This window comes from Lichenostomus cassidix, chromosome 3 (assembly GCF_008360975.1).
Source record: "Lichenostomus cassidix isolate B80296 chromosome 3, HeHo_3.0, whole genome shotgun sequence".
Classification (NCBI taxonomy): domain Eukaryota; kingdom Metazoa; phylum Chordata; class Aves; order Passeriformes; family Meliphagidae; genus Lichenostomus; species Lichenostomus cassidix.
Genome location: NC_139483.1, coordinates 48,297,445 through 48,324,393, shown reverse-complemented (window position 1 = coordinate 48,324,393; position 26,949 = coordinate 48,297,445). Strand labels below are relative to the sequence as shown.

General features: G+C 40.3%; 1 protein-coding gene across 7 annotated transcripts in view; it reads right to left on the bottom strand.

The window, feature by feature from the left end:
• Positions 1-26,949, bottom strand: part of PDE7B (phosphodiesterase 7B) — a 184,315-nt gene that overhangs the window by 21,200 nt on the left and 136,166 nt on the right. For all 7 annotated transcript variants that reach the window (XM_085055649.1, XM_085055651.1, XM_085055650.1 and 4 more), the window contains 9 exons: positions 20,134-20,285; positions 18,849-18,912; positions 17,089-17,184; positions 15,292-15,392; positions 13,672-13,803; positions 7,306-7,397; positions 6,143-6,287; positions 4,045-4,141; positions 45-125 (listed from right to left, as the gene is read on the bottom strand). In XM_085055649.1, the coding sequence (XP_084911775.1) occupies positions 45-125; positions 4,045-4,141; positions 6,143-6,287; positions 7,306-7,397; positions 13,672-13,803; positions 15,292-15,392; positions 17,089-17,184; positions 18,849-18,912; positions 20,134-20,285 (960 nt within the window). The remainder of the gene's footprint in view (positions 1-44; positions 126-4,044; positions 4,142-6,142; positions 6,288-7,305; positions 7,398-13,671; positions 13,804-15,291; positions 15,393-17,088; positions 17,185-18,848; positions 18,913-20,133; positions 20,286-26,949) is intronic.

Here is a 26,949-nt window from a genome sequence, read left to right as displayed (position 1 = left end):
TGCCATAGTGAGATAAACACAAAGAGAATGAAACTAATAGTTACCAATCTGGATGCTTGGTATTGTATCCTTCTGTTGATTACAAAGGGGGCTTATTTCCAGTTCAAATTTTTGTTCCAGATCACCTATAAAAAAAAAGAAAAAGAAAATATTTTTCTGCCACTTTTATCTCTTCTCCATACCTATGCCACACTCTTAAAGTGTCTGCAACTGTGTGAGGAGTTGGAATCTTCTACCAATAATGACCATGGTAAATTCCAAATACCTGCATTTTCTGGACTTTTTAGGTATCAGAGAAACCAATTATCCCTACAAAGAACAATCTAAGAAAAGATGACTTTTGAAATAACTTCAAATGTGAGCAAGTAAGTGTTCTGAGGACCTTAATTTTTAAAATAGACTCTCTCATGTGAAAGACTTTTAAGACATTCTAGTTCATTTACTCACTGTTCAAATCTCTTCCTACCAGAAAACTACAGTATATCAATTTTAGAATAAATGCCTCTCCAGTAGTACTGCAGTGGAAGTTGCTACTGTGTTATGGTGGAAATGGCTGGGAAAAGGAAGAGTGTTGGAGCCTGGCAGTCCAAAGCTGTGGCTGCACTAACAAAACAGTAAGGGCCAGAGCATGGACTCCAGCAGCATGTTTCATGTGTCAAGAGCTAAGGAGTTCAAGTTCTAAATGTGGAAAAAGAATGAAATTAAAAATCTGTCTTATTATTGTGCTCGAGCTGGGTATCAGGCTATGCCTGTGCTGCTGCTGAGCATATTTATTTTCTGGGTCATCCAGGAAGTCCCCAGAGAAGCATCTACACATCTTGAGGACTGACTCGAGACAGCAAAGCAGTTGGTTGAACTCCTAGTCACCTTCATTGCAAAGTATTTGACTAATTGGACCGGGAGGTCTCCAGTTCTAAATCCGGGGCTGTCCTGATAATTCCTGCAGGCAGCTCCTGCTGTGACTAGCCCTGGGGACTGTTTCAAATTGTTGGAAGAAAAACCTGGCTGGGGGATCTGCTCACTCCAGATGCCACCTCAGATTGCTCCCGATGCAGAATTTACCAGATTTGGCATTCAAAAGATGCTTATAAACAGTCAGTAGAAACTATTCCTGCAGAAATCGTCACGCAGGACAGTCTTCTGTACATAGCTATGGCAGGAGATGTTTTTTATGGAGTTGAAAATAATCAATAGCAATGACTATGCTGGATTTAAGAATTCAGCAGAAAAACATCTCAGAAAGTCTCATTTGCTCACTGCCATTCAGACAACAGTCACTTGTTCTGCTGGAGAGACTGCATTCCCCCATGCCTGCAATTACTTCATGCGAAGATTGCTCTAAGATTTGGGTGGTAGGGGTTTTTTTAAAACAAACACTCTCTGTCTGTGAGTGCAACACATTCATCCTTTGTGATTGTTAACCTTCTGTGCCAGTGGACAATCCTGGCTACTGCAAGAGGTACAGGACCTTTCCTGTCTACAGTACAGAAGGGAAGTGAGAGTTAACTGTGTGTAAGCTAAGATGTGCCACTTCCACTCAGACAATAATATTTTGTCCATCTGATTTACTAACAAGGATGTAGTAAGGGCTGCTTAGGCAAAACTTTCCTGTAAGAAAGACAGACCTGCTAGTTTAGACAAAACACTGTATTCAGCCCATAAAGAAACATTTTGCTTTAAATCCACTGTTTTTGTTTAAAAGCTCTTTTCTCCCTACTAAGAGTTTTGACTTAAAAGCTATTGTGCGACTCAGGTTCTACAGCCCCATATCAAACTCCATATGCATTTCTAAGCCTAGCCTTTCTTCCCTCTGCAGCATGCAATTACTTTATAAATGTGAGCAGAGTATTTTCAGTTCTAATTGAGTACTCAGAAAGTATCAGGAAAACATTTGTAGCTTCATGAACAATCAAAAGGAACAATTCAGCAAAACTGAGACAAAATAACAGTTTCTCATATTTCCAAATGTACAGTTTAACTTCTTCTCACCCACCCCTCCAAAAATGTTTGATTGAAAGAAGGTTTCTAACTCCAGTGATATTCCCTCTGTAGGTGTTCTGGGTAGAAAATGGTTGACCTGTGTGGCTCAAAGTGTATCAACATCTTGTCTTTCAGAAGCCACTTGTAGGACTTGTCTTCGCATGGTAAGAACTTAAAATGATGGTCAACTTTTTTGTTTCAAGTTACTATAAAAGGAACTGCATTAATTCGTTCCTGAAGACCTTTATGCTAGGGAAAACCTTCCAAGCAATGGCAAACCTTATCAGAGAAACTGATCATTAATGTTGCTTAAATGTTAGCCATTTTCTTGAAAATTTTTTCTTACTAGTTCCAGTTCCATATACAAATCAAGTTGTATTACTTACCCTGTGTTCCTAACTGTATTGACTTTTAGAACATCTGAGAACAAGTTAAGGTATTTTTCTAGGAAAGGTTTTTGTTAGGAGCTGCTGTAGGCATCAGATGATCCCTGAAATGTATCTGGATCATATATTTTATTTACTAACATGTAGTGCAGATGCACCAGAACACTGGAAGATCGGGATCTGAGTCTCTTTTAAAATGGCCTTAGAAGTGTTTGATTAAAAAAATGTTAAAACCTTGTTCCAGAAGGAAGATTAAACAAAGCACTAATTGTGGTATTATCTGTCTCATCTATAGTTAAAAATCAAAACACAAGACCTTAGGGTTTCCAAATGTTAAACTTTGCGCCAAAAAATACCCTCAAGCCCCATTGTGTGTAAGGAGGTAGAGAGGTCTACAGAAACACTTTAAAGTGATAATGCTGTCTAAATGCATGCTATTTAACAGTAGGGGGGTTGTGTCACAGAACAGGATTATACAGCCACTAGTGATAGACCACAGTTTCTGTATACTGTCTCACGTGAAATGCTCCTTTTCTCCCTTGTGATGCTTGTCACTGGTCTCATGTACTCAGGTATCGCCTTTCAAAGGTGTATTTTAGATGTTAGACTAACAAATCTTGAGGGCTGTGGAAAAAGCTTACATTTGTAAGAGTTGAGCTGTCTTTCTCAGCATGATTTCCCAATACACTACAGGTGAGGTACTGCACCTCACGATGCTTTCACTCAACATCTGACTAACTAAACCTACTGTTGGGGAAGTTGTTTATGTTGCTTCAAAGGCATCAAAGTCAAAGACATTTCACCAGTTTAAACTGACATTGGCTGAAAATTAACTTGCTGACCTGTTTGTCCTTGTTACAGACTAACTGTACCAGGCATCAGCCCAGACGTAGCTTAATTTTGTAGTGCAGAATTTTAAATTGACTGAGGACTTCATTGTTTGCTCTTCCAGTGTTTGTACCCCTTGCCTTCAACTCTCAGGATGCTCTGAACAAAGAATTTAGCAGTGATTAAACTCTGTTGCACCCTGTATTGTAGCACAGCATGACCTTGCCTATGCAGATAGAGCCAAATGGTGTAATTACTGTGTTTCAAAAAAAGGCCCTGCCTGACTGCGCTCTCTGCAGGGGTCTGAAAACATTTGCAGTAGGTTCTAGCTGAGGTTTGGCTTGCCTGCTTTGGCCCTTTCAACAGCATGCTGGGAAGTGTGTTTGAACCCTTTCTCTGCATTTGCAGGCGGAAGAATGCCTCATATTTGGGAAACAGTGAGGGTAAGGCTCCCATCGGGGCTGTAGTAGAAGCATGAAAAGCGAGACAAAGCACAGTGATAGGATTTTGGGGCAGTGTGGCACCGGCACCATTCCAGCTTAGAAATGCTCATGGTGACTGGAGTGTTCTCAGAGAAGAACCCAGCCATGGGCTCTTCAGCTGAATTCAAGTGCTGAGGCACAGCACAGCCCTCCCTCCTGCCTGATGCTGGTAGAGGAACAGTGAGGGCAGAGAAGCTGCTCTTCTACCCCTTCCCACTTTTCCAATGAGGCAATGTATCTCTGAACAGCTCATTCTCAAGGCACATTTCAAGGCAAGCTGGTTATGCTGAATGCTACCTCTGACTTGTCACACAAAGAGCATGGAAAGCTGAGGTGAAAGTGGACTGCTGTGAGTTGAAGGGACTGACCTTGCCGGTAAAACTCTTCGCAGACTCGTTCACTCCACTGTTTGCTCAGATCCCAGACCCGGCAAGGGTTGCAAATGTCAGCACACTTGAGTGCAATCTGAAAGGAAGAAGAAAAGTAGTGGTGAGAAAAGAAGTTACTGTTTAGCAGTGCTTCAGCAGTTAATCTGCAGTCATGAAACTCCCAGGCCTCACCAGTGGTGCTGGGAAGGGTTAAGATCACCTTTCAGAGAGTCAGCCTCACCCAAATGTGCCCTTTGAGAAAAGAGCATTTATTTAAGCTGCAAACAAAACTTTCATTCAGCCCTCTGCTTTACCGTAGTGAGAACAAGAGCAGGGCCACATTCCAAGGCTGCAAAGTGTTTTGGATATTCCTTGCAAGGAATAAGCCAACAAAAGCCTCAGGCTGGCTCCTGCTGACTGCTTGGCTCAGCATCCATGGCTGATGACAAGGAAGGGAAGAGCCAAGCTGGTGTATTTGGGCATGATTTCTCTGCGGTCTCAGTGAGTGACCTTGCATCTCACTTCAATTACACTTCATCTTAATGTCTGCGTATTTTTGTTTACAAAGCTAAGCACAGGGCTTTCCACACTGCCCCTGGCCTGGTTTCACTTTGTTAACTAGTACTTCGGAGTGCTTTGTAGGGGAATGAGGACAGGGGAAGAGGTTTTTAAAACCAAGTAACTGCTTCAGAAAAATAAACCCTGTAGTAGTCTGCTTGTCTTACTGCCTTGGAACAAAATGTCATGTACCTTGTTTCTTCACAGACAGAACACAGTCATTCAGTCTGACAGAAGTCAGAAGTCATTCTGGCACCCGGGAAGAAAACATAAGAAATATTTCCTGTAAGAGTTCAGATCTGTGAAATGGCAGAGGGAAGTCTCCCAGTAATTTTTCTCTTTGGATTAAGCTGATTAGCCTTAATGTCATTGTCTATTACAAGGACCTTTCAAACATTCTTTAGCTTATTGCAATCAATCAAGATTTCTTCCTTTTCTTCTTTTCTTCTTCCACAACTAATCCATCAGATAAGTAAATCTTACTACATCTGTTGCCTTGTTCCTAAGTTCCTAGAGCATAAGAAACCTTTTTTTTCCATAATTGAGAGCAGTAATTCCTCTGCTTTTGGCATTTTAACAACTTTCTTGCCTCGTCTGTCCAGAAATATGGTCAATCTGTCATCCTGCCCTGCACAGTCTGTGCAGGAATCTGACACACTGTGTTTGAGGCAGGACAGGTGAGAAGCTACTACATTTCCCATGCTGCTGGAGGGGGAAGAATTAACAGATCAGCACTTCTTTTCTTGCAGCTGTCCCCTCTTCTGTAACTTCAACGGAAGGAAAATATGTAGGTGTTTATTTGTTATGAATGATAATGATTACTTCAACTTCTTTATGTGTTTAAGAATGAAATTAATGTAATTTCTCTAAAGAAGCAAGTATATGTAGCTACGTTAAGCACAATAATGCTTTAACAAGGTAGAGGTTTATTCTGAAGAGCCTGCTAATGACTGCAGCTTAGCTGGAAAAACCAGTGTGAATCTATTGGATTTTTGAAAAAAGCACGGGTTTTTCATTAGCTGGGCAGATACACTAGAGCAGTATCTGCTGCCATGGCAACAGCTGTCTCTGCAGAGGCAGTTTCTGAGCATCCATCACAGGAACAGGACTTGGACACCTGATGTCAGGCTGTCCTGGAAAGAACACCAACAAGGGGTCTCTCCTGCATGGTGCTAGAAAATATCACCAGTGTGACATTTGCCAGAAGAGAGAGAGAGACACTACAATTGAAGCATTACCTGGCAAGAGAAGCAGTGTTCTGGAAATAAAAGAATTACTAGCTGATCTTCATTCCTTTGCATTTGACACTCTTCCATATCTTGCATTCACAGCTCTTTAACTCAAGGAAATTACATAAGGAAATACTGGAGGCACCTTATGCCTGCCTGACATGCCAGGTGGAAGAAGGAATGTGTTTATGAAAATAGATAAGGAGAGGCTGATGTCCAGACATGCTATCATATCCTACTCTAACATATCCTAGGAAATACTGTGACCTGAAAAATTAATAAAAACAATTAAAAAAAAATTTTGAAGTTACCTGAAGCATAAAATGTCTGTCTTGTGCATCCTCCAGCCTCAAATCCTGATTGTCAAGGTGAGATTTCAGACGGATCAAAAACTCATTCTGCCTGTTGATGTCTGTTGCCAAGATCAGGGAGCCCAATTGCTGCTCGATGTCCTGTCTGCAATTGAGGAAAATTAGCCTCTTTAATCATGGAAACATTGAACATTGATAGCTCAAAACACCCTGCTGTGGATCACAGCTGGCATAAAGCTCCCTCTTTCTTTATGGATGCAATCTGATCTGTTTGGTCAGTCTCTGCTGGGGTTTGTGGGGTACAACTGTTGTATCTGCCCAAATGGGTTCAAGAGGAATAGCTAATGTAGAAGAAAAATGCTTGTTGGCACAGGTTGTTCTGAAAGCTTCTGAAAAGTGCTAGAAAAATACAAAAAAACCCACCCTGAAACAACAGCATGTTGCATCAAGAAAAATGCTCACGTCTTACTTCAGCTGCTCAGAGCTAAGCAGTGAATACTGCAGCTTTGAAGTTACAGTCAAAGTTGTTAAAGTTGTTGGTCTGATGCAAAAAATTTCTGGAGGGATATGGAGCTTATTGCTTCTAGGTAACTTGTTTATATTCTTGGTAGAGTCACCTGTGATTTAAAATTTAATACTGCAGTCTCAATCTCCCATCCTTGGTGGGACTAACACTGCACAAAACCAGCAGGTAAAAAACTAGCAGCGTCTTTGCCAAGGTGCTCATGTTGCTTTTTTTTTTTTTTGGTTATCCTTAAAGACTGAACCACGTTTTCTCAGTGAGGTGTGGAAGTCCTGACCAGTCTTGATGCTCCTTGACCGAGTCTTTCAATTTCCTGGTTTTAATCACTGAATCTTTCCATATTTGGTTGGTGCTATGTAAAATGAAAAATGCCAAAAATCCATCTGAGAAGGTCCACTCCTGCTGGGACTTCCCGTTTTCCTGGTACTGAGAGTGGCCATTCCTGTGCTGCAGAAGTGGGTAGGTCTTAAAAAATACTTCTGCCGTATAACTTTGTGTCATGATTTCACAGTAGCACCAAAAACATGAAAGAAGTTCAGCCTATTCTGAAGCCTGTGCCTCTTTGCCACTGTGCTTTTAACAAGGGTGAAGAAGGCCATGGCGTATTTTCAGTGATGCATTTCTTCTGGTGGACACTTACGTGACCTCCTTGGGCAGGTGGGCAAGCAGCCGCGACTCTCGGAGCATGCCTATGGTAGAGCGCCAGTGGTGGTTCTCCAGCACTGAAACATTCTGGGGAGGAACAACACAAAAAAGGCAAGGACTAGGAGGGTATCCATGGTACACATACGGATTTGCCATACCACATGGTGCCCAGAGGTGTTTGGACACGCCGTAACATGAGCCTAAAATGTGTGCTTTTCAGCTGCAGTTGGATTAGAGTAATTGGTCTAGATTTCTATAGTTAAGGACCTTGTGCTTCTGGGCTTCTTAGCTAAGGTCAGACCTAGAGCCCTGTTGTTCTGCAGTTTTTGAGTCCTGCTGTGACCAGAGGGACTAATCTCATCTGAGTGGGAGGTAGCTTGCATTCTAACAGATTTGTTAACAAATGAATTAAAGCAGGAGTGCAAAATCATATTTTTACCTCCTATTGATTCCAGGTTGACTTTTTAGCCTCTACAGTTTGAATTCAGAGCAGACATGAAAGAGAAAACTAAACTGCCAAATTTCCCTTTGAGTCAGGGAACTGGAAGCTGCCTGCAGCTGTTCAGTGAAAGCAAGAGGAACAGCAGTATTGCTGAGCATCTGCAGGCTTCAGCAATTTAGTCTGCAACAAATTTTGACTCCTCTGTTTCCAACAAAGTGGAACTAAAGTTAGGTTGGAAAAAATTGCTAGGTAACAGAAACCCAGCTTTCTAGGTTGTCAGTAAATTACAACAAATTTGGTATCTTATGTCTGATGACTTGAAATAACTATCCTAACACACAATGTATTTGCCAATCATCATTTGTTTGGCTCACAGAGTACTTTCTACCACCAAATGCCTCAGAAATGTCACTTGTTCAGAAACCTCTGTCAGTTGTTCCCTGTTCTAGGCAGTTCATGGCTTTTGCAGTAGATGAACACTGGACAGGAAAAACAAAACAAAATAAAATGCAACCAAACTGTTTGAGTAGGTAGCAGAGAAAGGATTCCACCCTATCATTGCCAACTGGGAAACTGAAGTCTGAATCCCTCTCTCCAGCCACTGCGATCTCTAGCTCCCTCATCCACAGTCCCACAGCTCAGAGGTGTTGCTGCCATAGTAGTACCTCTCCTGTGGGACATGATGTGCAGCTTCCACTATTCCAAGAGGAACTAAGCAGTATTTTCTCCCTAAGTCTCCCCATTTTCCTTTGTAGTCCTGTCATATCCAATGACTGTTGAAACACTGAACATTGCCAGTAACCAAGATCCAATTTGCATTTTGATCATCTTTTCTAGTGCAAAGGTGAGAGTACAAATTGGATTGACTTCCTATTACAGTACTTTCTGCAGTGCTTTTTGTTGCTTTTGAATTTGCACAATGTTGCTTTGGTATTTCTCCAGGTTTGTCTGCTTGTTTCCCTTACAGAAATCACAGATACTGGCGGAAAAAAAACGAAGTAAAACCAACTCCAAGACTTTCAAATCATGCAAAAACCAGTTCTCTTTCTTAGGAAGAGCTGACAGACTCAGATCTCAACATCAGTTATGCAATATAGAAATTACTTTTGACAGCAATTCTGCTCATTTGCCAACCTAAATATCCCTTTTCTCCTTTTGCCTAAATACATCAGGATGGACTTTTGCAACCCTACACTCTGACCAAGAAAAATAAGATAATGTAATAGGGCATAACAATGATTTTGGTTTTTTCCACCTACCCAGTTGCAGAGCTCAATACTGGTCCCAATAGTCACCCCAAGGCCACAGGCTGCCATCTTCCTACCCCAAAGGTAAATTGGAAAAACTCTACCTGACTGTCACCTTTCATTTTTGGGAAGGCTTACATTTGTTTAAGACAGTGCCTGTATGCACTTTCCTATGACCTTGGTCTGACTGGATCCTTGAAACATCAGGACTGGGAGATCCCCCTTGGAGCACCCTGTGTCCCCACATCCCTTACAGCATGGCAGCCTTGCTGCAAGGAGCAGCTCCAGCAGTACCTGCCTCAAAGAAGGAATTACACTCCATGGATGTAGCTGCTCCTTGGCCAGCCAGAACAGAATAATGAAGGCCAGCCAGAACAGGGCTGAGAGTGTAGGCATCTGAGAACTTTCCTGCATCCAACTGGTAGTTACTCATAGGAAAAAGCAAACTTAGATAATCATCCCAGAGTATTTCCACTTCTCTGAGCTTCTGCTCTTTGCCTACTGCTAGAGGAGTAACCTTAAACTGACACTGCTGCACTGTTTAATTTCCCACACTGAAACTACAGGGAGGAGGGAAAAGGAAAGGTCAAGTTAACAAGCAACAACTGAGCATGAAGTCATATGACTCCCCTCTTAAATGTAGGGAGCCAGAATCCCTGAAGTGGCTGCCAGCAATTAGTAGAGTCAGCTATTCCACCTAGGAACACACTACTGCCTTATTAAGACTAATTGCCATGAGCTATCTGATCACCCAGGCTGGTGGGAAACAACCCATGCAGTGAAAGTCTGTGTGCTGGCTTGCAGACTGGGGCTCTCAGCTCTGCTTCACGTGGTGTTTTAGTTTTTTAAGAAACTGAGTAGTGCGGGTTTGCTTTAAAGGCTGCACTATAGGAAGCTTCTGTCACATTTGCAGCCCAAGCCCAGTGGACTGCTTTAACAGAGACTTCAGGACTGTGAGGAAAACAACCCTGTTTATTTTATTTAAACTATCACAATATTTCCATTCTGTTACTTTCCCTGAGTCATTCAAACCACTGCATTTGACATATACATTTGAAAAAGAACAGTAACTTGAAGAGAGGGAGACTTGCTGTTAACTAGGTGCAGAGCAAACTTCAACTTCGATTGAAAGTCAAAGGGGATCAGAATTTCTTTCAATCTCTTCAATGTATTAATACTCACTGAGCAGTTGGTTTAACTAGACAATGCTAAATAGTTGAAAATGACACTTTAATTAGAAGTGTTGTTTTTAAGGAAGACTACAGAGTGGAACTGTTATTACTGATGCCCAAAACTTATTTTCCTATTTCCAGCCTACCTACATCTATATTAAAGTTGTAAAGTGTCCTTTCAGTTTTCTGTTTTGTACTACAGATGTTGTATGTGATCTTAACTTCTTAACTTTCACCCTTCATTTAAAAGCCAGACACTGAAAGTTAGAAGCAAAGTCTGCATCACATTACAAGGAATGCTGTTGTGCTGCTCACAGGAAACCTAAGTGACCTCCAGATCACTAGTCACCTGCACTCTCAACTGCCTTTGTAATTTGGGAGACTTGAATGATGTGCTTTTATTTTTGTAGAAAATTGTGGGGCATGCAATCACATGCAATGGACTCTTTTGGAAATTACCCTATGGATTACAAAACAAAGTGTCTTGCATCACAAAATATGGATTTAGTTTAAAAAATATTTAAAGCTCTGAAGTCTTTGGTGATAATATCACCTGTCTTCCTGAAATATGACTCTTCTCAAATACGCACTTCAGAAGCTGTCAAACACTTTACATCTTTGTCAAAAACTGACCTGCCTCATTCTGCAAAACCTTTCCTTCCAAATGCAAATGTAAAGTTCTATTTTAAATGTCAAGAGACATTTAAAAGCAAAGAGATGCCATACATGGATAAGCCCACTGTCCCAGTGACAGATGACTGCCAGCTATGTTAAAACTTACTTTCATTTGATCCTTTTGCTGATTAATCCCAGCAGTTCTGTGGCTCTGCTACTTAAAAACCAAAAAACCTAAGAACTTTGTTTCAATTTCAAGCACATGTTAAAGTACATGTTTTAAGACTATTCCCTAAATCTAAATTTTTGACTAAAAATGTTTTCAGCAAAACTTTTTCCCAGCAGTTATTTTTATTGGCATCCATATACTGTATACAACTAAAATCTTTGGAAACAATGTGGGATCATTTTCAGTTAAAATAACACAAACTTGCCAGTGAATGTCCATAAGTAGGGTACTTAAAATCTCATTTGCTGTTGAAAGATTGCATTTTCTGCATTGTCACTGCCTTTTCTAACCAACAGTTAAGTATATTCAAACCCAAATGACTGAGCAGAAACCACTTTTCTAAGATACTAATATTTTAGCTTTATGTCCTTCACATTAGCCTGATTTTTCAACCTAATTATAAACTACTGTTTTCCACTATTAATTTGAGAAGGAATTGTTTGTACCTTTTCACAAGACAAGGGGTTTTACGGAATGGCTCCACGCACTCCTCTTCAAAGCACCCTTAACATTACCAAAGTACCCTGGCTTAGGCCCCTGGCCTTTCTCCCTCCTCATTCAGCTGGCCTGACATTTAGAAAAGATTGGAATAAAATGGACCAGAAACATACGGGTATGGCATAGTAAGCTGCATCAGCTTGTGGTGAGGCCGGTCACAAAGTTTTCAGTGTTTGAGCATCACTGTGTCCTGGCTGGAGCTCCCACAGTCCAGCCCATTCCCACGTTTGAGGCAGGACAGTTGCACTATTACCTGATCCACTTCTTATGAGAAAACCCAAACGTTGCTTGAGTAGGGGAGAACAAAGGAGACTCTTATCAAGTAGTATGCACATCACAGCAATCTCTCAATTTACTAAGTACATGTACATAGCTATTAGTGAGTCTTCTTCAGGTAGATTTGTTTTTAACTTGGGATATTCTGAGACCTTTTCACAAAGGCTGAAGTTGACGCTTCCAAAGTGGCTGGAAAGCAGCCTAGTGGAAAAGGACCTGGGAGTGCTGGTTGACAGCAACTGAACATGAGCCAGTGTGTCCACGAGGCCAGGAAGGCCAATGGCATCCTGGCCTGGATCAGCAACAGTGTGGCTGGCAGAACCAGGGCACTGACTGCTCCCCGGTATTCAGCACCAGTGAGGCAGCACCTCGAGTGCTGTGTCCTGTTCTGGGCCCCTCACTCGAAAAAGGGCATGGAGATTCTGGAGCATGTCCAGCAAAGGGCAACAAGGCTCATGAAAGGAACAGAGAACATGTCTTACAAGGAGGGGCTGTGGGAGCTGGGCTTGTTTAGCCTGGAGAAAAGGAGGCTCACGGGGACCTCATCACTCCCTACACCTGCCTGAAAGGAGGTTGCAGTGATGTGGGGGATGATCTCTCCTGCTGTGCCTGCAGTGAGAGGACCAGAGGGAATGGCCTTAAGCTGAGACAGGGGAGACTCAGATTAGGTATTAGAAAAAAACAGGTCACTGTTTGAGTGGTCAGGCAATGGAATAGGTTGCCTGGGGAGGTGGTGGAGTCACCATCCCTGGAGGTGTTTAGGAGGTGTCTGGATCTGGCGCTGGGTTTAGGGCAGTGCTGGGTGAACAGTTTGGTTGGACTTCATGATCTTAAAGATCTCTTCCAACCTTCAGGCTTCTATGATTCTGTGATTCTAAAGGCTAGAAATCAATACTATCTCCATTTATTACCTATGAATTATGGTTAGTGCAATCAAAATTAAGATTTACAGCATTGCTGGGGCACATATATGTAAGTACAATGTAAAGAATAGACAGATGTGAATACATAATAACAACGTATATGTGCACACAAAGATTATACCCATAGGACAGCTGTAGATAAAATACAGAGCTACAACTTTTGCCATGGGTCAAAACCTCAAATATATTCAAAAGGGACCACAGAAATCAGGCAGCATGGGTTCACTGGTAGTTCTTGAACAAGAGGGTCTGTGTTTTTGTTTCAGGAAACTTTCTACTACTGCTTGCCAGAGCTGGAAGGATGTATACCAGGTGAAGGACAACTCTGTACTTACCCTAGACTTATGTTTCTCTCTGAGATCTTTCACTGGCTGCTCTTAGAAACAGGATACTGGTCTAGATAGCCTGTGGTGTGACCAAGTGGCTTTCTTGAAGTTCTTTGTTTCTTGAGGAATGTTACTGTAAATGTCTACAACTTTTCCTTCAGTTTCCTCTATCTTCTTTTTCTTTTTTTTTTTTTTAATCCAGTGTTCGATAAGTGTTCAATATTACTACAGCCACATGAAGCAAAGGTTTCTTTTAATGCAATACCAATTTAGGGCATGTCTGCTGCTTAGCTACTCATATGAAAGAAGACGAAGTCTTCTTGTCATGATTTCAAATCTCCTACCCACAGTTCCTCACCCCAGATGATCTACAGCAGAAATAACCCAGGCTACCGATTTGGCTTAAACATCCTCAACAAAATCTGACATTTCCACCTATTTTCTTGTATCAGCTTTGCTGTAAGAAGTGACACCCAGTGAGGAGCTTGACTGAAATTGTCCAGACTCTAAAGTGCAGGATGACTTGATCAGCATCCTCCTGCTGCTGGACTCTGGCATTAAAAGTTCACTGCAAATTGCTTAAACTCTCCTTGACTCCATTTTACACATTAGCAACTTGATGAGCAGTTTTACCTGGTACAGGCTGGCAAGGTGGTGTTTAGTTTTAACCAGAAAGGGTTGATTGACCCCTGGGTGATCCACGTCATGAGCTGCAGCAGCAAGCAGTCCGAGCATGATGTCCGACGGGGTGAGGAAGCTGGCAAGCTGAATCATCACATATATTAATCACAACAAGAACATGAACAGTAAACATTCTTTGGTAAAAAAACAAACCAGGTGACATTATGGCATTGTTTGGATTTGTAGGCAGTTGTATACAAACGTCAAACATAAATTTTGTGAACAACGTTTTTAAGGTGAGTGTTGAATAAACATTTATAAAGATACTAGACTATATAACCATGTTTTACTACAGTTTGTATTTCTTATCTCTTTATCACTCAAGGCAATAAAAGGATTGTTGTAATAGAAGTGCTTGGGCATAGTCTCAACCATTCAGTTTAAAAAGCAAATAAATATGCTGGTAGGTTGGCATACATTAGCATCTATCATAAGAGCTCTGCCTCTCCAAGTATTTAGCAATACTAACAATAGATCAGGCTTCAATTTTCCAGCATAGCACTGTGTTATAAAATGCAGACTTTATCAACTTCTCAAATTTCAAACTTGGCTGTTAAATATCTATCTCAGTTCAAGTATATGTATTTTACTAAAGAAAATGCTTCACCTTTCTAACTTCAAACATTCAAGTAGGAAAACCTGTCCAGATTTTTTTTCTGCTACAGAGCTCATTTAGAAGCAAATTTTGTTATAGTTGAAGGAAAAGAAAGGTAGTCTTAGCATTTTCTGTTTCTGAGAGTGAGGCAGTTATTACCAGCCCAATGAGCCTGTACAGAGTACAGGTCTATGAGATGAAAGAAGCATCCTGAGATGAGAACTGATGAGCAGTATGGTACAGGTTCTGGATGCTGGCTGTCCTCTGCACTTTCTGGCAAGAAAGGACTTGCAGCTCTTGCAGGAGATGAAAATACAGGAAAGATGGGGCCTGCTCCTGTCCTCACTTACCATTGCTATATTCTAGTGGAACAAACTGCTAGTTCTAGCAGAACATCCTTTCATTTAAGCCAAGCCAGAAAAGATTAGTCATCTTCCTATACTGTTGGTCAGCACTGCAGTATCACAAAGCCTTCTAGTAACACACAAGGCAACACCACCCTGACGCTGTGAGAACTTGCAGTCAAATATTTGTGCAGAGGACACCCTTGCAACAGACCCATCTGAAGGGACTGTTTTCCCCTTTCCTGGTGTGGCACTGCCCAATTTGGTATTCTGAAATACTGATGCGAGCAGCTTATGCTCTGAGGTGGCTGAGGCACAGGCATGCATTGCCTCCTGCTGAGTTTGCTGGCAGAAGAACTGCAGGCACCAGGGGTGGCTGCTTCACACAGTCCCGGTGGCTGGAGCTCGCACGACAGCCCTTAGACATGTTGCCTGCATTATGAGAAGTGACTCTTGTGGCTTGACTGAAACTTCTGTAATCTGCAGCTGACGCTGCTCCTGGCTTGTTGCTGACTTCAAACATGCCATCACTTTCAGCTATCCAGAAGTATCTTTTGGGGTTTTTATTTCCATCCTGGGAAAAGAATCTGAGAAACATCTGAAAGCAACATCAGTGTGAAAGGTTGTCATTACCTTGGGCTCCCTCAGATAGCAGTGCATAGCCTGTGTGACATCAGCAGCATGGACAGCATTGTGGTATGGGTTTTGGCTATGGTAATCTTCTTGAACCATAACTGGGAATCAAAACAGAAAACAAAGATCCTTTTGTCTCTGAATGCCATGGCCACAAGTGGGAACTGGACTTAAAATACAATCTGAGGTTTTGCAGTCAGCTGCCTAAGGAGTTTCTTCAAATAGCTGTAGCTTATTTAAATTGCTGCTTTTATTGGGATACCTTTAGAAAAAAAATGCATGAAAGGATTTGTGAGGCCCAAGGGGATATACTAGGTCTAGTGCATAAATCACCTCTTTCTTGCCTTAGTGAAGGCTCTCATTGAGGAGTAAAATAAACAAGGAAGAGAGGCAAATTTATCCACAACGGAGTGTAATTATTTAGGCTGCTGTCATAGGGTAGTAGTGTGCCATTAAGGCAGGACTACCTATTTTACAGCAGGAGGGAGTGAGGCCCTGATATCCTGCCATCATTTGTTATTTGAGTGATGAACTACAGCCAAAGGCATTCCTACATCCCCCAGGCAAGGAATCAAAAGATACAGCATTGGGGTATTCACAGCAAGAGCTGTGACAATTTTAATCACATCTACATGTTCATTTTTAAGCCCCTCTTGCTTTCGTTTGCAGTGCTGGAACTGGTCTAGTTGTACCAGGAGCACCAACCTCTTAATGCTCAGCTTTCTCTCAGACAGAAAATCATTGAGATGTGTGCTTCACACCCCTCTGTTCCTTGCAGCAGTGTGTGCACCCTTACGTGGTCTCGGGACAGCACCACGTGAACACCAGAAGCTGCATGTGATCTTGCCTGAAGCTGTCTCCTAGACACTATCAAATTAATCAAACGGAAAGCTAACAGGCAGATTTCCCATGGCGCTCGCTGCCAGCATGAGGAGCGCCAAACAAAGTCCAAGCCTTCTGTTTGCTTCCAGCTGCACAAGCATCTGGAGGTACAGTGGGTAATCCCTTAAACTGTGAGTACCACTAGCTCTAATTACCAGACTGTCCACTTCATGTCTGCCCACAGGAGCTGGAAACAGCAGGGAGATTCTGTCTCCACACCAGAGGAATGCTTTCCAGAAGTGACAATTAGGCAGCCTTAAAGAAGAGACCCTGCTTTGGAAACTCTGCCTGACAGACTGAAAAACTGGCATTTAGCTGCTTTCAAGAAGTGGTGCAAAAAGCAATTGATTTTGGCCAATTTCTTCTTTTGGTTCACTGACAGCATGGGGCTAATATTTCTGTTGGCAGTAACAGCAGCAGGGGCTTTCATCAACACTATTCAGTGTAGACAGCTTGATATAATTTGCTGAATTTTGCACATAAGCTTTTAACTGCCCTGGGTCTCAGTGGTCTTTTAGCCACTAAAATAATTACACTGCACCACAATTGTAATGTGCACGGGTAGGTTCTGCAGCGTCTGTCTGTCTGTGTGGGCCTAAGCTGGCCACATCTCTGCATGGCATACTTTATTTTAAATCACCACTGTGACTGCGGTGCTGGGATGCTTCAGCCCAATGCAGAGCCTTTGGAAGTCCCTCCACTGACTGGGTACTGAACCAAGTACTTGGGTGCCTGCAAACTGTATGCTGATATATATATATATATCATGGACATGTTTTACTGAAATATTTGCAACAACACCATAATTTTTACATTGATACACAGACCAAGCCAGCCTTTCTCAGATGCTCTACACAAAACTTCAAACTTCTACTTTAACCTTCATTCAAAGATGGCTTTGAGGTGAGCACTTACCAAAAAACCTGTGTAATGTAACCATGTCTAACTGGAAATGATGAATAAGTCCATGCACATTGAAGAGGTGACAAAGCAGTGTTACAAGACTGTTTCCTAAATGCAAAAAGGAACAACTCTTAGATTACTTTAACAAGTTGTTACAAACCAAGCAAGACTAAAAATCTTGGTAATTTCCTAAAAGTCAGCTTTTACCACTTTATCTCCAATCAAATGAGCTTAGGTGACACTCATACACTCAGAAGTCACTTACATGAATTACTGCTATATACAATCAAGAGCTGATGGCATGGTTGTACCAGTGGAATGCCACTCTTGTGTCTAGATGCCACAAAGTCTTGTTTGCTGTTTCAACATGACAGGCAAACTGTCGTTTTAACCGGAAGAAGGCAAACTGAAATGGTTTTAACTGGAAATCTTTTCACAGGCTTGTCTGAGAGTGACATCATCTCCACAATTCAGGTCTATCTTCAGAAACAACAGAAACAAGAGTGGCTTTTCTGCCACTTTGGTTTGCCATCCTGTACTAATTAATTGATTACTAAAACTCAGCAGTTTGGAATTAATCTTTTTATTTTACATATGGCTGTACAAACATGTAATTAACCCATGTAACCTAGCTCAGCTACAATTGCATCTCATGATGATGACACAGACAGGAAAAATTAGTTGCAGCAATTACAGTCTCAAGTTCTACTGCAACGTTTCACTGGCCTTGCTGTAAATCCAGTACTGAGAACACTGGCAAAATTGAACCTAACTAGTATTACATTATGAACTATACACACACACACACACACACACACACACACACACACAGAGTATTTTTTGCACTGCTCATTTCAGTGGCACTGTTTCCATAAAAGTTAGAAAAAACACCCCAAACCAACCAACTCATACTACATATAAACAAAGTTTGAAGGGAGTCTTTTCTTATTTAACGTAACTCAGGAAAGAAAACAAATATCTCTACGAAGAACACATGGAAACTTACTTGGTCTTGACTAATGAGTAGGGGCACAGAAAGGTAATTTAAAAGGACTATGCTTTTGCTTCCCAGGCACTTTGCAATCCTGTTCACTCTTCTCTGCCAGTTACTCAGCTGAATGACCCTCTAAACCAACTCTTTTCTACACCTTCTGCCCCAACCAAATTTAATTACACTGGGGATGAGGAATGAGGGATCTCAGTTCTGTGAGCAGTATGGAAAGGGGAAAGGTGTGATCATGACCCTCTTCAGCAGCTACCTGATCAAAAAGTATTGCCTAGGCACTGGGGACGAAGAGGGGTAGTTTTACAGGCGTATATTTAGGGAAAAAATGTCACAGATTTTTACTCTCTTAATAAATTTTCTAATTTTTGCTGCTGAACAGAAGCAAGGGTGTCTTTACTCAAAGGTCTTTTGTATTGATAAAAATTGTTTGATTATGGAGATCTGGATCTATGGACCAATATATCTAACAGGTATATTTAAAGTAGCTTGGGTATTTCCCAGGTAAACAAAACAGAAACACCTTCTTTAAAAGGTAATGACGACAAATGTAGGAGATTAGATTAATACAAAAGCATACTTTAAACATTACCCTGTAGCTCAGGAAAAGCCTGAAAAAGCTCCAGGATGTAATTTTAAGAGAGGTTAAATGTGGCAAATTTCTCACCAATGATCTGAACTGGAAACATTTAGCAAATAATTAATTAGTGATTTTTTGAAAACTCATATATGAGAGATATTAAAATAAATAATTTAAAAATTAACTTACCATTTGTCAAGCGATCAAACAAGAAAATGTCAAAATCCCACATTCCCACCTTGGATAGCATGTGCTGGAAAAAGAAAATGTGAAAAGGCCAGTGAATTATTATTCCACGTTAATCAGTCACAGGACTGGTTACTGCAGCTTTAAAGTTTTGATTGAGAAACCTACAGAGGTGTATTTGAAATAGCAGAAATCAAGCTGATGTAGCTGCATAAAATATCCCTTGCACTATTAACTGAGGAGGTTTTGAACACAACACTAAAAATACCTTCTAAATGGAACTCAAAACAAGAAGTAATATAAACCAAAATATTATGAAAATATTCCCTTTTACTGCAAAAATTCTTTATTGCTCCTTCGTGTCCCTGAATCATCAGTGCAAATTCTATTAGATTTTGAATACGTTGTTTAAAGTCTTAGCTCTCATGGTGAATATGAGTTACAATTTGCTAAACAAACCAATACACAGGAATAGCTTTTGTAAACTTAGATACAGTGCTATCGTTAAGACCACTCAGACATGCAGAAGAATCCATCATTACCACCATATGCAGTGTTTTTACAGCTACATCAGCTGAGTCAAGAGACTGATTCTGGATTGTATGAGCTACAGTGGTGTATGTGTGAATGAAATACACATTCACTCCCATCTCTAGTCTTTATTCAAACAGTTCTGGATGCTTAACTACTTTCTAACACCTGTCATATAATCTCCTCTTGCAGAGAATAAAAATTGCCTAGCACACAACCCCAATGCCATCAGATGTGCAAGTTTTGCTAGAAAATACCACTGAAAGCAAGTATAAGAGCTGCAAAATAAGAAAATTATATTTTGATCACTGTGAAGTTCTTTGCAGTCAATCTTCCCTGTTATCTAGTCTTTGCCACTATGGATAGCTATTGTGGGTTGCCTCATAGCTGTCCCACACCAGATGAGAGACACCTGTCTTTTTTCCAGTGGATGAACTAAATCCTGTGTGAAGGCTGCACTTAAATCAGTAACTTTACCAGAAATCCTTCATTCTTTTATAAAGCCAGATTATAATTTCAAGTTGTTGGAATCTGAAAATGCTGAATAGATTTAGACATTTTCTGTTGCTTTGAGACCTAAGCCTTCAAAGCTGTAACCATAAATGAGGAATGGAAAATCTGTTTGCTGTGAGGCAAGCATGTAACGTGGGTTATTTATGAAAGATCAGCCACAAATTTGTTTATCTGAAGGCTGAAAAAACCCCAACACTCTCTGTAGTATTATAAAAAGAAATGGAGGCCTGGAGACCTGTCTTACCCTTGCTTGCCCAAGGTAGTCCTCATCCAGTAGGTACAGAGAGGCTTGTGGTACAATTCCACGCAGTAACCGGGATGCATGGAAATACCTCTGGAAACTTAACAGTCGTTTCACTTTTTTCTTGGTGCCAATTTCCCCTGAGAGTGTAGTATCTGTGAAAAGCAATCAGTACAGAAACCATGAAACCCAAGATGATGGATGACATCAGTTATTTAATAAGAGAAATATCAAAAGCTTTAAAACAGCAATACAAAAATCATGAAGTTCACGCTTCTTGCCAAGCCACATGAAGGAGCAGTATTCAAATCATTTCAGCATACAATATTTGTTAATTTCAGAAAGGAAATATGTTCCAGGGAAGAGAATACTAACGTAGGTCTTGGAAGATCTGAGTTCAGTACGCTGCCTCCCACAGCCTTAATGTGACCCAGGCTAAGTCACTGGGGAGAAGGGGGTGATACATCACCTAACGACTAGGCAGGCTTAGGTAAGCTACTCTTACCCTCTCTGCCTCTGTTCTCTAACTATACAATTGAAAATAGCATTACCTTGCTACCTCACAGGAGTGTCACTGAAATATATTAAAAATTGAATTGCACTGGAGTACAAGGTGATCTTGGGTACAAAATCCAAGAAGTGACACCAAAAAGGACCTCAAAATACAGTTTGAAAAAACAAATGTGTGACCCACTTTTGGAAAATGAGATAAAGGAGAGAAAGAAATAAGAATAGGTTAATAATCCTACTGCATTGTCTGCTGTCCTTTCTACATATTAAGGCAAATTATAAATGAAGAAAATACTTTAGCTCTGCAATGAGGAAAGCAGATACATTCAGATAATACAGGCATTTCTAGTTGCACAACAGAATATGTTCTTTTCACTCAGTACCAGGATAATTCTAATTCCCTAATGCTGCATTAGGAGATTTTCATATAGGGCTAAATGTGACACAAAAACCAAGGCAGTTTTTATACAGTGATTAAACCACTAATTAGAGTAATTAAATTACCTTATTGTTAGTAAGAAAAATATGGAGGGTTTCTAAAACTCATAATGGTTTAGCTAATTTCATACGAACTTTTAACAAAACCTCACACACAGTTGTGGTGTTTTCATTCTGCATCTGGTATAAGTTTTGGGAAAAGGGAGGACAGAAACTGGACGCTTGGTCAAAGGCAGCAAAATTCAATACAGTTATATTTGTAAGACAAACCCTGTAAGAAACTGAAGATTAAACAGTCCTTTGAGAGAACAGTAATGATTTCTTGAGAAGCTCCATAGCAATTCACTGGATTTCAGGTTTAAGTAAGAGCTCATGAAAAATATCCATGCCCTGAAGATGACTCTATTCTCTATTTTTCCATCTCTCTTTATGAAGAAAATACTGAACATTTGTTCTGCTGTGAAATTAAAATATCACTTTGTTTGCTGTTTCTATGAGTGGTATTATTCTGAGAGGATTTTCAGACAAGTCACTAAGGTTTTTCAGATCATAGACGGTTCAGGATTTGATTTCTCGAACAGCAGATGTGCAAGCACCCTCTGCAGCAAGTTTCTTCCTTATTAAGTAATCCAACAGCTACTGAGCAGCACAAAATCATTAACACCACCAAAAAACCCATCCTTACCTACTGAGTATCAATAAAACTTGCAACACCGCTAAGTCTCATGGTTCTCAGGGGCAGTCCAAAGCCCTCACTCACTTTTAATAATACAAAAGCACAAAGTAACTTTATTACAACTTGACAAGCCATGTGGTTTCCAGAACGCAAACAGTAACACCACTAGGGTAGCAGCCTGAAGGTCAGGTTTTCATATAAGATGTGCCAGCACCTGCCTTCATCTTCTCACACATTTTTAAAGCTGGAACAATTTCACTGCCTGTTGAAGGAGTGACTAATGTAGGTGCAAACAGTTACCTAGTGTCAGCAACACGTGGAGGAACCAGCAGACTTATTTTTGTATTTATTTTCACTTATACAGGGCTGCTACAAAATGGTTGGCATTCAGTTTAATTCCTGGATAACAAAACACTTAAAATAAATTCACTTTTTAAACTTGTGCTAGCTGTTTCTCAACTTTCTAACTTTCCTATTTCCATCTTTGCCCACAAACTGTCACTACTTTCAGGTAACAAGTTTAAATTTTAAATTACAAAAAACTTTTTTATGTTGAAAATTAGAAGCTGCTCCCACTAATTTTTATCTAAGCTAATATTTGTTTTTACAGTTAAAGACAGATGACTGAAGTTACCATCTACACTCCCCTAAACTGTCTTTAAAACTCACACATACAGTTGCTGAAGATAATCTGAAGGTGAAAGTTTGGCCTAAGTCCCAACAAGCAGCTGCACACAATCCAATGATTATGAAGAAGTGGTTATTTTATCCTTTGGATTACCAGATCACTTCAGCAGCACAATTAATACTCGCCAAAGCACAAACACATCAGATGGAAACAAATAAATTATTATGAAACATATTTTCTGAACTGAACCATCAAACTTGCTGCCTATTTCTCTGCATGATTGTCATAGGTCTCAATTCAAATTTAGTCATCAGCATACAGTGCCCCTGAAACCTGACTTGATGCTTCAAGTGAGCACTGTATTCCAACATATCATGCAAAAAAGATTCCCCACAGTAATCTGTTGTTCTGTATTTTCATTCATAAGGGAAGGGAAGAAGTTCCGAATACTGATAAATAATTGTAGCAGATGAATTTTCAAAACTGGGCTCTTGACAGAACAGCCTGAATCCAGCACTGCAGGCTATCCACATGCAAACTCTGGATGTTGACTTAAAAGAATATCATGTTAAAATCACATCCTTTGGGTCATTTCAGTAATAATTTATTTGCCTTTGAATCACAGGACTTATCAGCTGATTGCTATGACCCATAATAGATTACTGTGACATCCACAATAATGTACTTTATTATGTATTGCATAAAATGTCTTGCATAAAATTGGACTAAGACTCTGCCCTTCTCTGAGCACAACACACCTCAAACAAGTATAATCTCACCAGCATTTTCTCTTTCCCCTCCCAAGATCAGTGTCAAACAACAAAAAAAAAGCATAACTTTATGAAGTTGAGGGAAAAAGGTTGATTAAAACAGAAGATCAAAAGACGAAGCAGCCAGGAGTGAACACTCCAATTCTGCCCTCAGCTCAGCAGCTGCATCTGAATCCCCCAGAAGCAAAAAGCCATTCCTAGCATATGGGATCCACCAGCTAACACAAAATCTAGATGCAGTTTTAAGATTAAATTAGGGTTTATGTGAATGATTTATAGTAATATGCTGAACATACTACTTCTTTACTGACAGCTGTAAATTTCAATTTAAATTGTAAATATAAAATTTTGATGATGACCCCTGATACAAATTACACAGTGCCTTAATGTTAAATTGAATTACAAAGTAAATGAATAAAAAATATTACTGAAGATATCCCTGAACTTCAAGTATGGCAGTACCCATGGAACTATGGGTACTAAAACATATGCTACAGCATCTGGTTAAAGAACATGAGCTGCAAAGCTCACATGGGAAGGATTTAGTAATTACGTGCAATTTTGAAATGAATGTGAAAGACAAACAAGAATGCCTTTTGTTTATACCCATAAAACTTCCCTTGAGAACTGTGTTTAACTTTAACCATTGTGGCAACTTCTGAATGTTTAGTTTACCTAAAAAACCTCCATAATCTGTATCTCTTAAAAGATGCCCATTCTCATGCTACAGAGTTACTACATAGTACAGGGGTTCTAGGTAATTTCATGAGAAACCCTCTCCTGTACACTAAACAAAGTTATTGTATGAATTACACAGACATCTTGTATGAATTACACACACATTTACAGAAGTGTTCTTACAAGCATTCCTACAAAGCTCAACTTCTGCCTTCAAAAGCCCAGGCAGCCTGAGCTCACAGCGTATCTCCTGATGTGTTTTAGCAGGCAACTGAAGTGGCTGCATTTTTCTTCAGGTAATTTGATAGCCTCATCAGGCACACACCCCCCAGCAGACCATGGATGATGTCTGCATTACTGCACATGGCCCTCAAGAGGTTAATAAGCTACAGGAATCAATGGCTGCCTTCTCTCTCCTAACACAGTTCCTCCAGTTATGCTGATCTTCTCGCCTTAAATTGATCTACGGCTCACTACACACCAGCCTCTGTCATTTCAGGGAAAGAGATTTCCTGCACTGGGAACTGCTACCAGTTTTCTTTCCTGTTTCTTTCACACTGCTGTGCTAGTGCGTGCCCACAGGCACCATGAATATAAAAATGATGGAGGTTATGTTAACAATGGTTAACATCCAGAAATGATCACATAAATCAAATTTGGACAAGGATGTACTTAACTCTGCACCAGACATTCATTACATTGTTACTATTCTATCAAAGTAAACAAACTTGGTTATGCATTCAAATAAAGCCTCTGAGTTTTTCTTCCCAGTACTGCCTTTTCTTATTTTATTGCACCTCAGTGTACAATAAAAACAGGTCACCCAGCAGCATGCGGTGGATAACAAAAGGTGTATTAGTTTTTAAAAGCAAACTGATTCAGAAGAGGAAAATGTTTTTTTCTCTTCTTTCCCAAAGGATGCAGAATAAATCAGGTCCTCAAGCAGCTGCCTTTGACTGACACAATTTACAATACCCCTTCCCCTCTTCCCAGGATGCAAAGGCATCCCATACACATCCACTGTATGCCTGAAGAGCCAGGCAGGATTCGTAGGAAAGTGCTGGGTTATCTGGAAGATAAGGTGAGAGGGCGAGTCCTGCAATTTAAGGTCCAGACAGTCTGCAAACAGCGAGGATTCTGGAAAGCAATTTGTTTCTGGTCTGACAATTTTCCGCATGGGTTCCTGGTTTGACAGCTGGTTAGAAAGCTTGTTTTTGAGAGCCTGAGAGATCTGCAATTCACTTAGGAGGAATAACTGGTGTTTGGTTGGTTTTTTTTTGTTTTTTGTTTTTGGGGGGTTTTTTTGGCATGTAAAACCATGCCATGCACTTAGAGCACCTTTATCAAAGTCTTGTTTGGCATATTCACTGCATACTTGGTTGCTGAACTTTTGTTATCAAGAAGAGTGCATAGCACCAATGATAGAAAAAAATTGCTGTGCCTTCCTAATACCTTCTTACATTACAGATCCATCCAAATCCAAGTCCAAAAAGCATCCAAAAGACAACAGCAGCATTACTAGGGGTAGTTGAACTAACACAGGTAATCTAAAAATTAATGACAAATTTAGTATTTTAAATTTGAATTTTGGAGACAGCACTCGTCAATTAGATGAACAGAAAACCTCTTCTCTCTGCACTGCCTAGGCCTTCCTGATATGTTTCACCTGGTAGTCCAAATAGCCTTCAGAAAGGAAACACTGACATTTTGAAGAAATGCCTGAGAAAATGCACAAAGCACCAGAAGGCATGTGGAAGGACTGTCACTTAAAAGCTTTGAGTCTAGTGCAGAAGGACCAAGAAGCCCCACTTCTGCTTCTCAATCATCTGTGGCTGGTGTAAGAAACTAACAAACAGGATTGATCAAAAAATAGTACGATTGTGTCAATTATATCATCTCAATATACACTGGTCACTGCAACCAAGAAGACAGAGATGAACACCTTGCACCATATAATATCTACAGATAAAAAAGTGTAGTACTGAAATCTTGTAAATGCAGAAATCCTCATGAGACTTCCTCAAACTATATGGAATCTAAAAAAGTTGAGTTATAAACACTTTGTTTTCACTTGCTTCTCTAATGTCTAAAATATTCTTTGTTCCTTGGCTTCTGATAAAATTCAATTTTAGAGATCAAATGCTCTCTGTTAGCTGCCATTGTTCATTTAGGTTGCAACTGCATTATTTCTCTTTAGAGGGGTAAACTTTTTTTCAATTAGGTAGAAGCTGTGAGAAAGAGAGAGGGATCCTGAATGCATCAGAGAAAAGCACAAAATTAGAAGTATAGCAAAAGAAATTTAAAGTTTTCTGCTTTGAGTAAAAAAATCTGTTCTCCAACCAAGTGCACAAGTGCACAAAACCAATGCAGAGCCCTGTTTACAGAGGTGGTAGTCGTGCTTCTCTGGCTAGTGTGAGAGGTTCTGAGACAGACACCACCTTTCTAAGTCACCTGGCTTTGGAGTTCCCTCTTCTTTGAACATCACTTGAAAGTGATGGTGGCTTTTAACAGCTCAGTTTCCAAATCATGAAGTTCCTGCACAATTGTGGCCATCTTGAAGAACATTAGCCACACAGTTTCCTCCCCACCCCAAAACACATTCTTTTTGATATTGTTTGAAAGAGAATACAGAATTTAAGAATTATGCTCATAATCCCTTATAAACTTACATACTGAATAATCCTATTACAAGTTCTGGAGAAATTAAGGTTTCAAAGGCCACTTAAGTAACAGAATACTAGCCAGAATACCAGGAAGAGGAATAGATTAAACCCAAATTTAAGATGAATTTAGATGTGTTTCTCATCACAATTTGCAGCCTTTATTTCGGCCATCACTCATCTATGCAAACAAACATTTTGGCATCTTCTATTAAGCCTCCTTCAAATTCTTAGGAAATGACATGTTATGTTCTGTTTTGTCACAAACTCATTATCATTTCAATATGAACCTTTGCTCTGCCACTTCAGTCTTTGTACAGCAGTCAGGACCTTTTCTTCCTAAAACTGCAAATGTTCTATAGCTGATTACAGTTTCTCCAACAGGAAATGGTGCACCCCCTCCTCCTTCACTCCCCTTGAGAAAAAACAACATAACCTGTAATAACAGTGAACCCAACT